This window comes from Anomalospiza imberbis, chromosome 7, assembly GCF_031753505.1.
Source record: "Anomalospiza imberbis isolate Cuckoo-Finch-1a 21T00152 chromosome 7, ASM3175350v1, whole genome shotgun sequence".
NCBI lineage: Eukaryota > Metazoa > Chordata > Aves > Passeriformes > Viduidae > Anomalospiza > Anomalospiza imberbis.
In genome coordinates, this window is record NC_089687.1 from 31,810,810 (window position 1) to 31,824,264 (window position 13,455).

The 13,455-nt window shown below is 37.5% G+C and overlaps 1 protein-coding gene across 6 annotated transcripts in view; it reads left to right on the forward strand.

Moving 5' to 3' along the window:
- Positions 1-13,455, forward strand: part of TFPI (tissue factor pathway inhibitor) — a 64,448-nt gene that overhangs the window by 42,996 nt on the left and 7,997 nt on the right. For all 6 annotated transcript variants that reach the window (XM_068196391.1, XM_068196392.1, XM_068196395.1 and 3 more), the window contains 3 exons: positions 4,298-4,498; positions 9,702-9,740; positions 13,028-13,204. In XM_068196391.1, the coding sequence (XP_068052492.1) occupies positions 4,298-4,498; positions 9,702-9,740; positions 13,028-13,204 (417 nt within the window). The remainder of the gene's footprint in view (positions 1-4,297; positions 4,499-9,701; positions 9,741-13,027; positions 13,205-13,455) is intronic.

The following is a 13,455-nucleotide window of genomic DNA, read 5'->3' on the forward strand; positions in this document are numbered from 1 at the left end:
CTGCAAAAAGCAAGAAGGCTGAAGGACTGGAGGAAGAAAGTAGTGACAAAAAAATAACTGTAATGAGGTCATTCTCATTGTCAGCCATTTCATGGGCTTTTTTGACCATTACTTTGGTCTTAAGACAGACTGGGGAGTGCAGTGACTCTTAGAACACAGCAATGGGTGTTTAGGGCTCATGCAGCTGATGTAAGGAAGTCATTACATTAAAAAGTTGAGGAGGGGGAGGAAAAAGGGGGAGAGGAGATTTTGCTGGGGTTTTTTTCAGTTTTAGTATGGGAAGTAATAACTTCTGTGTGACAGTGAACACCAGCTGTAATCATTATTTAATGTATTTATAACAAAATGATCTTGGTCTAGGCTAATACAGTCCTACAATTATTCAGGAATTCTTCATATATTTGGACCAGATGTCTAAATTGGATGAGTAATAAATATCCAACAGAACCAGATCTAACATGAGGGGCTAAAATAATTTTTTTTAATGACAAATGCAATGTGCTATAGTTAAGAAGGAGAATTAATGCAATCATAAATACAAGATAGAAAACTAATGTTGAAGTATCTCTATAACAAGGTTCTATTTGCTGGAAAGTCAATGGAAGTTACAGAGCATTACAAAATTAATTCAATGTTGTTTTAAAAACAAAGGCAAGTGATTTTGTGTTGGATTTAGGAAAAAACCAAAGGATGATTATTCCACTCTATTTGCCACTAGTAATGCGTCAGATAGGGGATTATATTCCATTCTCCACAGCACATTTTACCAGAAATCCAGACCAATAGGAATCATCCAAATAAGAGTTATGAGAGGATTACAAAGCAAGGCCAATAAAAAGATGGGAAGAGATGAGTTTATTTAGTATGGAGATAATTAAGAGGAGACAAAATTTTCCAATAAAAAGAAAGCAGACAGAGGTTTGGGCTATTGAGGTGATACAGTGAGTGCAGGGCAGCTGCTGCACCACCAAGGCTTCAAGCAGCCAGGGAAGCAACTTGGAGAGCCCAAAATCAAGGCTGAGAATATAGAAAACATCCTTCTCACCTGCAGCAGCCTTGAATTGCAAGCCACGAATGGTGAATTGGAAAATTGAAACTGATTTACCATGTGTGTGTATATATATATATGGGTTTAAATTATTTTGTCTATGCATGAAGGAAGTAAAAATTTAGTATATAATAAAGAATATTCAGGCACTATCTTACCAAAAAAAGGGCTGTCTTACAAGGAGAGTAGTGAAATCTTAGAACCGATTGCTTCAGTTTGGAATTTTACTTCACTTAGATGAGAAACACCATTAACAGTCGTTCAAGTCTTATCTTCCTCTGTTTCTGCTGAGGAATTTTCACTGACTTTCCTGACAGACATCTGCACTAAATGTCATATCCTGTGCTTTTCACACAGCACCTAAAATGTAATACCACTTTTTCCCAGTGTTCAAGAGCAGAGGATGAGTCCTTACACTATTAATTTTGTCAAGGTATATTCCACAAATGAAACTAGTACAGGCAGATGTGTGTCTATGCAGATCTACTCCTGCTTGCCCTCTCATCTGCTGCTCTAATCTGAGAAGGAAAGCTAATTTTATATCATCTGTGTGAGTTAAGTGTTCCCAGGTGTAAAATAATAGGGAAAATTCTTTCACTGTTTCCAGACAGAAGAATGATTCAGTTCCGATGAATCCCTTGGAGACCTCTTTCTTCAGAGTCACTTGGTTACTGTTTGGAGTTGGAGGGTTTGGCCCCTGGGGATTTGACAGGGTACAGATTTTACTCAATCTATGGCAGCTTTCTAGCATTCCTAGGGAACTGAGAGATTGCCAAGAAGTGTGACACAGTTAGTCGTTATGTTCTCAGCAGATGTCAGGACATCTGACGGTGGTTAACAGCATCCCTGTGACTGCAGGGGAAAGGCCTTAGGAGGTAACCAAAACAATGATTTTGTTCCACGGGTCTGGTGGGAAGTGGGGCTAGGAGTGGAGACCAGAAAGTTCCCAGGATGAACTCTGCTAAGCCATTTGTTCATCCTCTTGGTGTAGTTTTGCAACAATGCTTGCATACTGGTTTTGTTTGGATAGCCCACCGCATTGGGGTGGTGCAATGCAGCAAGAAAATGAGCTGACATAACTGTGTGTCTGAAATTTCAGTGGTTAGGAAACCTGGTAAGTTTTCACAACCTCTTGTAGACTGAACTGGGCCACTGGCAGATGTCACAGAGGGGATCTCATTTCTCAGGTGCTGAGAAAATGATGTGTTCAGAAACCAGCTGCCAGCCCTCACCCTGACACATCTGAGTTGGATTGGTTTCTGTGGAGCTCTGAGTGTTTGATTTTAGCATTTCAGGAGTGACTTGATAACTTACTGAAAACTTTGGTGTTTTGAAGGAATTTTTCCCCTGGTACTAAGCAGGGGAAATCCAAAATTTCATTTTGCAATGAAGTATCCTCTCAACTTTTTAAGTTGAACCTTTTTAAGTCCCTTCCAAAGGATTCTCAAGCCTTTTGAAGAACTTTAGAACCTTTGAAGTGCAACTTGGCATTTATTGTGACTACTAAATACAAAATCTTTGTGGACTCAGGAAGACCCAGCTAATGAAACTGGAAAGAAAAAAACTTTCTGAAATCTTGTTTGGCAAGCTGAGCTTCACAGCAAGTTTACCAAATCTAACACCTCTTATAATTAATAATTTTATTTCATCAGTGTTTCCTATTGTACAGTCTTCAATAATATTTTCAAATCTATTATACCCAGCTTCAAAATCTGAAAATGTATTTTCACCAATATTGCATAAGTCACAAACTATTTTGGGGACTGAATATTTACATAGAATTTAAATTATATTGAGTCCTTTTTATATGTATTTTAACACCAAATGGTCCACTTTTGGAGGATCTGATTGTGTGCTACAATTGTTCTGTTGGTAGTAATCATGTAATACAGGTTGCTAGTTTTTCAAGGACTTAAATGCTATTCTTGAAAATATTTTAGTGCTGAAATTTGTTTCTTTTCTGTAAATTTGATAGTTATAATCAAATGGAATAAAAATAGTAAATGTCCATGGACCTCAGCACTTCTGAGGATTTATCTCAGCTCTTAGAATTTAATTCAAAGATTGCATAATAAGACAAATTTTAGATGCTAAAATTAGATATCCACAGAGCAGGTGGGTAGTAAGTACACAAGTTCCCTTTTCACCATATCATAAGCCTTCTTTTAATTAATACTGGAAACAAACTAGTAATAGTAGGAATCTATAATGATTACATGATCATATAAACTCCTCTTTTCTTTTTTTCTTTTTTTTTGTCTCCTTCCTGGGCCACTGCAAAGAGCACAGATAGATATGTTTGCATATATGTTCTGAGACATCAGTGTCCTAATTAGCTGTAGGAGCATGAATGAAAAACTTTAGGTCTGTTCTTCTGGCTCCTATGGCAAGCACACAAGCTCTGCAGAGCTTTCAAAACACTCTAGGGTAAAATATTGCCTTGGAAAAGCAAAACAGAAAAATATAGAAAACCACATATTTATAAGGGAGCAGTATCAGGAACTGGACTGCTAGTCAGAATTTCCTTATGGACATTGACCAAGTGAAACTTGCTAGGGTTCTTCACAATGCATATGACAATTTATACACAACATTCCCTGACCAAATATATATTGAAAGACAGAAGGGACACAATTTGAAAACATTCAGCTTTGTTTTGCCTTGACTTTCTAGTTGTTTGCTGTTGAAAGCTGTAATGCAAGAACATGAGATGAAAGGAAAAGGAGTCTGGTGCCTGTCAGTGGTGCCAGCAGGGTTTGTGTCCCAGTGAAGTGCCATCTAACAGGAGAGGGATGCCCTCTGCAGGGCTCTGGCCATCCCACACTGTTCCCTGGCAGATCCTTTACGAGCCAAGTTCTCCGGGAGCAGTGCATGGAAGAGAGCCCAAGGAAACCTTTCTACCCTGGTGGTCTTTGTGTCTTTGTGTGTTTTTGTTATTCAGCATTGCACCCCAGCTCGTGTGACTAAGCCACACTCCACAACTGTTTAGAGGCTTGTGATGAGGAGTTGAAGTTTATACTGTGGGCTGTTTTGGTGGAAAATTGAAGCCACACATCTGAACTGATCGAATGGAATTTGTGTTCCGACGCAGATGATGTTTTTTTTTTTTTACATCTGTTCAGTGTGCTCGGAGCTTTGCAGACAGATGTTGTGCAGTGCCTCTCTAGCAGAACACACAAGAAATCTCATTTGGGAGTTATGCTATGCAGCAAACTAACTCAGCTATTCTGTTTCTCCTCTGTATTCCAGGTGCTGGTTTGCCACCACTGAAGCTCGTGCACTCGTTCTGTGCCATGAAAGCAGACGATGGTCCGTGCAAAGCCATCCACATCCGCTATTTCTTCAACATCAAAAGCCGCAAGTGTGAAGTATTTGAATATGGTGGATGCCACGGCAATGAGAACAACTTCCTAACGCTGGAGGAATGCCAGGAGAAGTGTGTGGCAAAAGGCCAGTACCCATCCTCTCACCCTCCTACCAATTCTTCATTTGCATCTGTTATTACTCAATCACAAGCCACTTGAATTGGGGAAGTAGAAGCCCTCTTCAGTTCTTATTATTACAGAAATAGGATTCCTCTAATTATGTTCCCAAGGAGGTTTCAGTGACCTGAATTATTTTACATGGTGCAAGCAGACATTCAGGATTTGGAAAGATATGTAGGTTTTGTAGTGTACCTGTGGAATAGAGACGCCAATGCAAGGAATTTTATTTTCTAGCTAGAGCCCTGTTTTGGATGAATTCCTAAGTGAAATTGATTTTGAAGCTGGGCTAAGCTGGTGGGTAGCAAAGATGCTCCTTATTGCTTTCAGAGTGTCTAACCCAAGCTTTGCACCCAGGTTTGTCCTTTACTTGAGAAGCTGATAGAAGTTGTCCAAAAAATTTGGCCATCTTCTCTGTTTCAGCATAATTACTACTACAGTAGTAGATAATTCTCATTAAAAATGTCAGTTATGGCCATTTTTCAACTTTGTTTTATTGAAACCTCCTCAGTTAATCATTGGAAAGAAGAAAATGAGATCTAACATCTGATACACAGCACAATGTGCACCAAGGGCCTTGTGAATACTGGTTTTGCTATTAAAATTCATGGTTTTAATTAAGGTTTTTAACATTGTACAAATTCCTCACAGAACTGGATGAAAATTAGAAGACTTGTATCTTCTAGGATTAGCGTAGGCTGCTTGTAAGCACAGCAAGTTCTTATAGGTTACAAAAAATACTTTCAAGAAATTTCAGACTAGAAAATTGATTTCAGAAGCTCCTGTTTGGGTGTTCTGCCTAAAGCTGACTGCATATGTGACAAGGTAATTTATAGCATCAGGTTTTGTCTAGCAACAAATGCAAATGTCTCTTACCTATTTTTTTTCTGTCCCTTCTGGAATTGACGTCTACATAGTGTTTAGATCAGGCTTTAAATCTGTTACATTGTCTGTTTCTTAACACATCTGTATTTCCTGATCAAAATTACTCTGCATCTTGCTGCTAAATTTATTTAGAAATCAAAGTAAGTGCCTGTTTCCCATCTCAGTGTTACAATAATGGCTAGAGCTGGTTACACATTCCCCAAAGTAGTATTTCAAGAGTGTTTGTTAGTTTTAATGCCTCTAATCTTAACAATCTGCAAATGTTGATAAGCCATTTCCATGTTCCTTGAAAGCTTACCTAGTTTCAATTCCTTTGGTCTTTCCAAAGAGAAGGCTGCATGCATTTTATTTACTCACCACTTATTAACTCAAGATATTATTTACCTTTCCAATCTATTTTTCTGATCTGCTGGTGCCACCATAATTTCTGTTCAGTTAGGTTTTGCTTTTAAACAACTGCATGCTTATAAAGCTATCTCTATCAGGATGGAAAAAAAGAAAACCACTACAAAGTTTCATTAAGAACTTGTCATCCACTTAAAAAATGGAGTTACATTTTTGACTTTGACAATTTTCCAGTGCATTTTACTCTAAGGATTAATTTGAATCTTACCTTTTGATGGCTTCTGGACAGATCTACTAATAAGCCTCAGAGACCAGAGGTGCTCCAGGGAAGAAGTGGCAAGAATCAGTCATAGCCTTGCTCTGTTTTCAGGTGCAATACATGGCTAAACACAGTGGTAATGATATTGAAATATTATTCATTATTAAAATGGCATCCCATCAAAAAAGAGGTATGTGGAAATCACATTTCTTTAAATACTAAATAACAATCTCTAGCATTTCAAGTTAAAAAAAAAAAAAGAAAGAAAAAGGGATGACATGAAGAAAAACATTTTGCCCTACATGCAAGCAGACACAAAGCTCAGGAACCTCAGTCCTACTTGGATCTGAAACAGATCTTAAGCAAACTCTTCCTGAAGTGGCTGTAAAGGGGAAGAACCTTTACACGAATGGATTTCTTTTTATATTGAATTCAGATACTTCCAGAAGTGCAGATTACTATTTTGGTGCTCATTTACCCGTATTTGGTATTTTAGCAATTGGTAAGGATGAAAGCTCTTTACTGGAATACTGGAGAAAAGAACAATGCTCCTTCTCCAAACAATATTATTCGTGCCTTCATCATATCTGAGTTTAAAAAAATACCAAAGTAAGATAGGATTCAAGTCATAGGTTTTAAAATCTTCCTTACAGGCTATTGTATGGGAGCAGATCTAATTTCTGGGCAGAAAATCAAACAGTGAAGGAATTGATTACAGATGATTAATCTGTTTCTAGTTATGACTCCACCAAGTTTAAAGAGTAAAGTCTTTCAAGATAAAAATTTGAAAATTATTGTTTCCTTGAATAGCCTTCAGTTTCAGAAAGACGTGGAGTCTAGGATGTGAATTGTCTCTTCTTTGTCTGACACCAGGCTGGCTCTTGGTGGTGTCCAGCTAGTATTTGGTTTGGGGTTTCAGCAGGACCCACAGCATCTTTACCATGCTTGGAGTGGGGCTATTTGCACCTGCCAGTATGTCATCCAAAACTTGACACTTCCTGTCACAGGAAATTTGGAGTGTTTGTCCTCAATTTCAGTTTAAAGGCTAAGACAGAGGAATAAAAGGGGAAAGGCTGGACTGATAGATACAGAATTTGGAATTAAGTGTCCAAAAGTCATAACAGGTGTCATGAGTGACGATTTGTCACATTATTTCTTGCATCTGATGTTGCTGTTTTCACAGAATAAGCTGAGTTGGAAGGGACCCAGTGTTACTTTGATTCTGACACATATGTTGGATCTGAAACAGATCTTCTAGACCAAATCCTGTACTGGCATATATTTGGCATAACTCTGTAGTATAAAAGTGAAAATTATTTAAAATGAGAACTGTGTTCGTGTCTACATCTTGGTACTCAGCCCATTCATTCTGTGTATGAATAACAGTGATCCAAGACTCTCCAAGGGCTGGATCTGCTTGTAGGAAGAGGAGAAACAAAGGCTCATGATCTCTGTATTCTCTGAATACAGATAAAATGATTTGGTGTTACGTGCAATGTGCTGCAGACTATCGGGCACAAAGCAAAGTAAACCCTTACATTAATCCCTTTTGCTAACATAATACAGCAAAACCCTGCATAATTCTGTGAATTTTTGTTAAATCTAACTTGGTCTGTACAGTCTTGCAGTATGTAGTTGTGTCCATCTTACTTATATTTCCAGTATTTATTACTGTAGGAGATGGCTATTTAGTGACTGTAGAAATGAATCTGAAGAGAGAGTATGAGTGACACAAAAGTGCTTAGAAATAAAAATCTGAAATACTAAATTATCACTTTGAAGAATGCGAAGACCAGTATTGATAAATATAAGGTCAAGGGCAGCTACCTAATGTATGCAAAAATTCAGAAGAAATAATGCGATTGGTCAAAGTTTTTGATTTTCAATATTCAGCACAAATACAAGAATAAATGAGGCAGCATGAGTGAATTACCAGGTCAGGATAACTTGTTAACTCTTGGAATCAATAAGCCACCACGCAGAACTGACTGACGTCAGTACAACAGAGTTCAGAGAGCCCAGATGCAGGCTGGCTCTCTGAAACAAGGCGGCTACTTCTGAATCAAGCTTCCTAGAAATCAGCTATGGTTTTTGTTTCTTGTGGCCAATACTCACAACTTCAGGGAATGAAAAAGTACTTTCTAAGAGGAATTTGCCTATAGGCTCCATTGTTTACTGGATATGAGTGTAGTCACAGATGTCATCTCTTGCACAAAGACCTTAATTTTCAAGGCAGTGAATATCAATTTTAGGGTAGTTAAGCTTGCTGCTCTGGGAAAATATCTGCTGATAAATGGTTCTGGTCACGATGGCAATTCCAATGTCTATTATTTAGACTGGATCTACTAAGAAATACACTTTGTTTACAAAAAAGAAAACAATTCAGATGTAGATTTGGATTTTTGACTGAAACTAGAAGCAAAAACACTGTTGACATGGTAGTAAGATTAAAATATTCTAGGCCTGTATAAACTCACAATAAAATTTTCCTTTTCTCTGCCAGAAGAGTAGTGATCACATGCCAAAGTATGATTTCTGATTTTGCCCTGAAGGGGACAGCTGAGTGAGATTAGTGAAACAGCCTGACGTGCGTGTCCGTGTTTAGGTCACGGGTTTAAATGCTGAGGGCCAAGCCTCCTACTAATAGGAAAAACTGGAAATCTGTTCAAAGAAATGCTACATCACTCTGAAGTGTGTGCCATGTCTTTAGTATTTTTTAAAGGGTAACAGCTGCCTTGTCCCAGAGGTGGAAGGAAAAATGTGTCATGACAGATTTTCTACCTAATAGATCTGCTTTGCAAATACAACATCAGCGGGTTTCCAGAGAAAACTAGGGTAGAATTATGATACAAAAGGGCAGTGAAGTACAAAACAAAAATTATGAAACAATGCAAATAGGGTGACTATGGCAGAGTCCAGAGGCTGCTGGCCACCTTTCTCTCAGCTGTCAAAATATTGTCAGCCTTTCTCAGACATTGGATGATCTGCTCTGCCCCTGGACTCCTTTGCAGTTTTATGATTAGACAATCTCCTACAAGGAGAAGATGGTTTGTTTTCAATCTCTAAAAAGGAATTGGGAGTTGACTTGAGATACCCAGTTTCTTGAGCTGATACAATGAAACCCAGATCGTGCACAGAGAGAACCACACAGACAAAGTTTTCATCTACAGCCCCTGGGATACCTAGAGATATTTGGCCAAAGGAGCCTTAATATCATTAACTGCATGAGGAAAGTTTCACTCAGGCCCTGGATGGTAGAGCAAAGGGAATTGGATAGGATGAGGGAAGTCCTACTGCCTCCCTCAGCCAGCTCCAAAGCTATGAGCAGTATTAGTAGCTACAGCACTTGTGTTCTTTGTTCATTACTTCTCTTTTGAGGAGTGAGATTGCATGATACAGGATCCTGGATGCAGTAGCAAGAGGAGTTCTAAATCAGCATAATTTTCAGTACTTGCTGTATTGTCAAGTTTCCAGTACAGCAGGTCTTCCTATACAAGGGAAATGATACTTCAGTTCTCCACAATGACCTTTTGTGCTACTTCTCAAATAAAGAGAAGGAAAAGAAGGGATTATGTTTTCTTGCTTCTCAGTGCTCGCTGTCACTGCAAAACACACTGGTATCACAGGCCAGACTTAACATACCTGCTTTTGCTAAATACTTTTATTTTTATTTATCTTGCAGAATTTCCTCAGAAGATGGCATTGGCAAAAATTAAGAAAGGTAATTATATTTACATCATAATCTAAGATTCTTCTACTTGTAAGATACTTCCCTTCTAAATAAGGGATTTATTTTCTTTTATTAACTCAGAACCATACAGAATTTATCTTCTAACAAAAACAGGAATGTCAGATTAAAGTGAGTTCTTAGTCCAAATCTTCCGTCTTCATCAAAGAATTTAAGGTCAGTTGTGGTCACGGAAGATGGTAGCTGCAACCTCTTCTGCACAAAATAAATACATTATGGTTCTTTTCTTTCTTCAGTAAAAAGAGGGACTCAGCAGAGATTCAAGCATGGTATAATTAGCCATGACGGGGAGCTCTTACAGTGTATTTTGAGAACAAGATAAATGCTTTGCACTAATGCTTTTTGCTTTTAGAAAAGTAGGAAAAACTGCTTTGAAACAGAACTCTTTAAGCGTTGTCTGTGGAGCAGCTACCAGAGGTTGGGGCAGATGCCCTAATTGCAAATCAAACAAGGGAGCAAGCTTCCCATTCCTGAAGGGACAGGCCTGAAACAGAACTTTAAATTCCTGATACCCCAGACTTCCAAAATAGCCAATGCTAAAGTACTGGGAGTCCCTTACTTGGAGCACTGTTGGTCTGTTGAGAAAACTGATGTTCCTAACCAGGATATTTCACTTTAACACTCAGAGTGGAGCTAGTGAAGACTAACTCTACCCTTCCCTTTTGCACATTGGAGACTCGCCTTGATGGGGCCCACTGTGGGCAGCCAGAACTCTACAAACACAGACTTGAGTACACTTTTTCACAAGTCAGCTCCTCTTTTTCTGCTTACTCTCCTTCATTTCTCCTTCCACTTGGGACTTCCTGAATGGGTGTGCATTTAGTAGCTTGCAGAAATGTAGGCATTTGCACGTACATTTTGAAATAGACTATAATCAAATCACCTATCTTTAGAGAATGGTATTTGGAATATTGTCATATGAGATGATGGTCTTCTTTTCATGTTTTCTACTGCTTTTTTTATTCTTAATGTGTTAAAAAAGGTTGTGATTATATGTGGAAACTACTAAGGTTGATTTTCCACACACACTGCAGACTTTGGCACTACTTCCTTTAAGGGCTGACCCTAATTCCCTGCTTTTAATGACAAACCAGAACACGTCCTGTAAAATTCAGCCCATGGCTGTCATCAGCCTTATTGCACGTTTACTATTGTTTCCACTGATGTAGGCTTGAATAGTGAGTCCTTGGAGAAAGATGTGGCATTTAGAAGTATAGTACTGGTTTGTATGGTTAGGATTATATTGCGTTCATGAGCTCTCTCTTCAAAAGTGGCTATAAAAGTTAGCTATGAGCTCAGCTAATTTGGACTTAATTTCATTTGCAAGAACCTGCAAGAATCATTTTAATATAAGAATATTCTAAATTAAAGACAGCTGTTTCTAAGAATCAGTCGTAGTCCTGTAGCCTAGTTTGCATACCTTTATTTGCCTTCCTTTTTCAGTTAATGTCTATCTAATAATCCCTTTGTGTTATTTCATGGTCTTGTGCAAGGTTTGATGAGAGAATTTTTTCTGTAGCTCCTGTTTGTGAGCTCCTAGCTGATGGAAGAGATACTCCTGGTGGAGCCTTGCTGCTCCCTGTCTAGGAACCTGTCCCACCTCTGTTTCCAGCTGAAAGCACAGCACGTGCCTTGCACATATTTCTCATATTTATTTCTCTGTGTGGGCTTAGTTTTCTAAATCTGTGCACATCGAAAGGTACTGCCTTTGCATAATGAGAGAGGTGAAGCACCTGAACTGTGGATTACACTTACTGGCAGGGAATGAAATTTGTAATGAAGAATCAAACTTAAGCCATTCAGGAATGCTGAAAACAGTTGATTTGGTTGCTTTATTTGAGAATATTTTAGTGATTTAGTTTTGCATGTGGGCTCTGAAAATTATTTTTTGCTGTTCATGAAGTATTGTAAAAATTGAAATGCAATGTATTGCCAATTAATTTTTAGAAAACACTTGTTATGAGCTATTATAATATTTTGTAGAAATTCAACATGTGTATCAATAGCCTTTAAAAATCATCTTGTTCTAGCAATGAATTTGAATATGTACATACCTAAAATAGGCGTTACAGGATTAACTTTTTTTGCAAGTTGATAACCTACTTCTAAAATGTTAGGCATTTCAAAGTATTTATTCTATATCCACCTTTTTTTAATGACAGCTGGCTGCACACCATTTTAGTCTCAATATTTTGTGAATTTTCACAGCTAAGCAAGGCCTTTATATGTTACACCTGATAGGATTTTCTTATATGATGGTTAAGTAGATTTTTCTCAGCAAGGCACCTCAGACAAGAATCATGTTTCAAAATATCTATTAGCAAGAATCTGAGAATTCCTCCAAATATATTTCATTATTGTTACCATGATTTTAAGCAGACTATTTTAAGCAAAAACTGAATATGGTGAGGAGTTGACTTTTGGGGATTGTCATATGACTCTGTATTTTCTTCCCTGCCAAAGGATGTGATATCATGCTGTGATATTCAGTCAAATTATGCAATATTCATTTGTTAACTTTTCCTTGGTTGATATTGTAGTTACTGATTGCAGACTCAGAACTGGGACTGAAATATTGTAGAATAGCTGCTCTGTCTCCCTGTTTCCAGTACCCTTTTTCAAGGATAAACTGCCCTAGACAAACTGCACTGCTAGATTTTTTTTCTGTTCTATTTTAAAACCTCCTTCCTTTTCTCTTCTGTTTGAGCATTGCTTTGTGTTAACATTGAATGAAACATAAATAACAAGGATGTGTACTTAAGTGCAAGTGATCCAGCTGAGGTTCAGTTCTTCTTTTAAATCAGAATAAAAACTAATTTTCTACTTAGAACATCACTGTTTTGGAATTTTAAAGGACTCATTAGTTGGCATTTCTCAAGATGTAGTTTAGTGGTTACTTGAACAGAGCAATAAATACCCCTATAATGTTGCAGTGTAAATATAAATAATTAAATATAGAACAAAATAAATTAAATAATTACTATAATTTAATGAACTATTATAATATATTTTGTGATTATAATTATATTTACTAATTATAATATTGCATTTAATAATTTATTCATGTAATTATTCAATTGAATATTATTATAATTAAATAGAGAACAAAAACAGCACAAAAAAGCAGAAATTTTATAGTCGGCTTTTAGCCCAAAGTCACCAGTTTATTTTGTAAACCTCCTCCAGTTCTGTTGTTGTCTTGGGATGCATTTTAGTTTTTTTCTTCACCCACCCTGTTCATCATTTAACATTGTTCCTAGGACAGCCTGACTTCTGCTTCCACGCCCAAGAGCCGGGGGTCTGCCGAGGGTATTTTACCAGGTACTTCTACAACAAAGAGACAAAATTGTGTGAGGCATTCAAGTATGGTGGGTGCCTAGGAAACCAGAACAACTTCAGGAGTTTGGAGGAGTGCCAGACTACCTGCCAAGACAACTGTGAGTTGATGTTTTTAATCACTTAGCTTTACTTTTGTATAAAGAATGGTGAGTTTTGAAGGTATTTGCATGGAAAAAAATGCAATTTAGGGTGTTCCTGAGGTGGCAGTAATTTATATATGAAATTTATAGTAATTATACATATTTTTAAATAAAAGTACCAAAATGTAAAGTACGGAGTAAAAAACTGGTAGGTATTATTTAAGGAATATTACAGGCCTCCTACATTTTTACTTTTCTCATGACAGCTA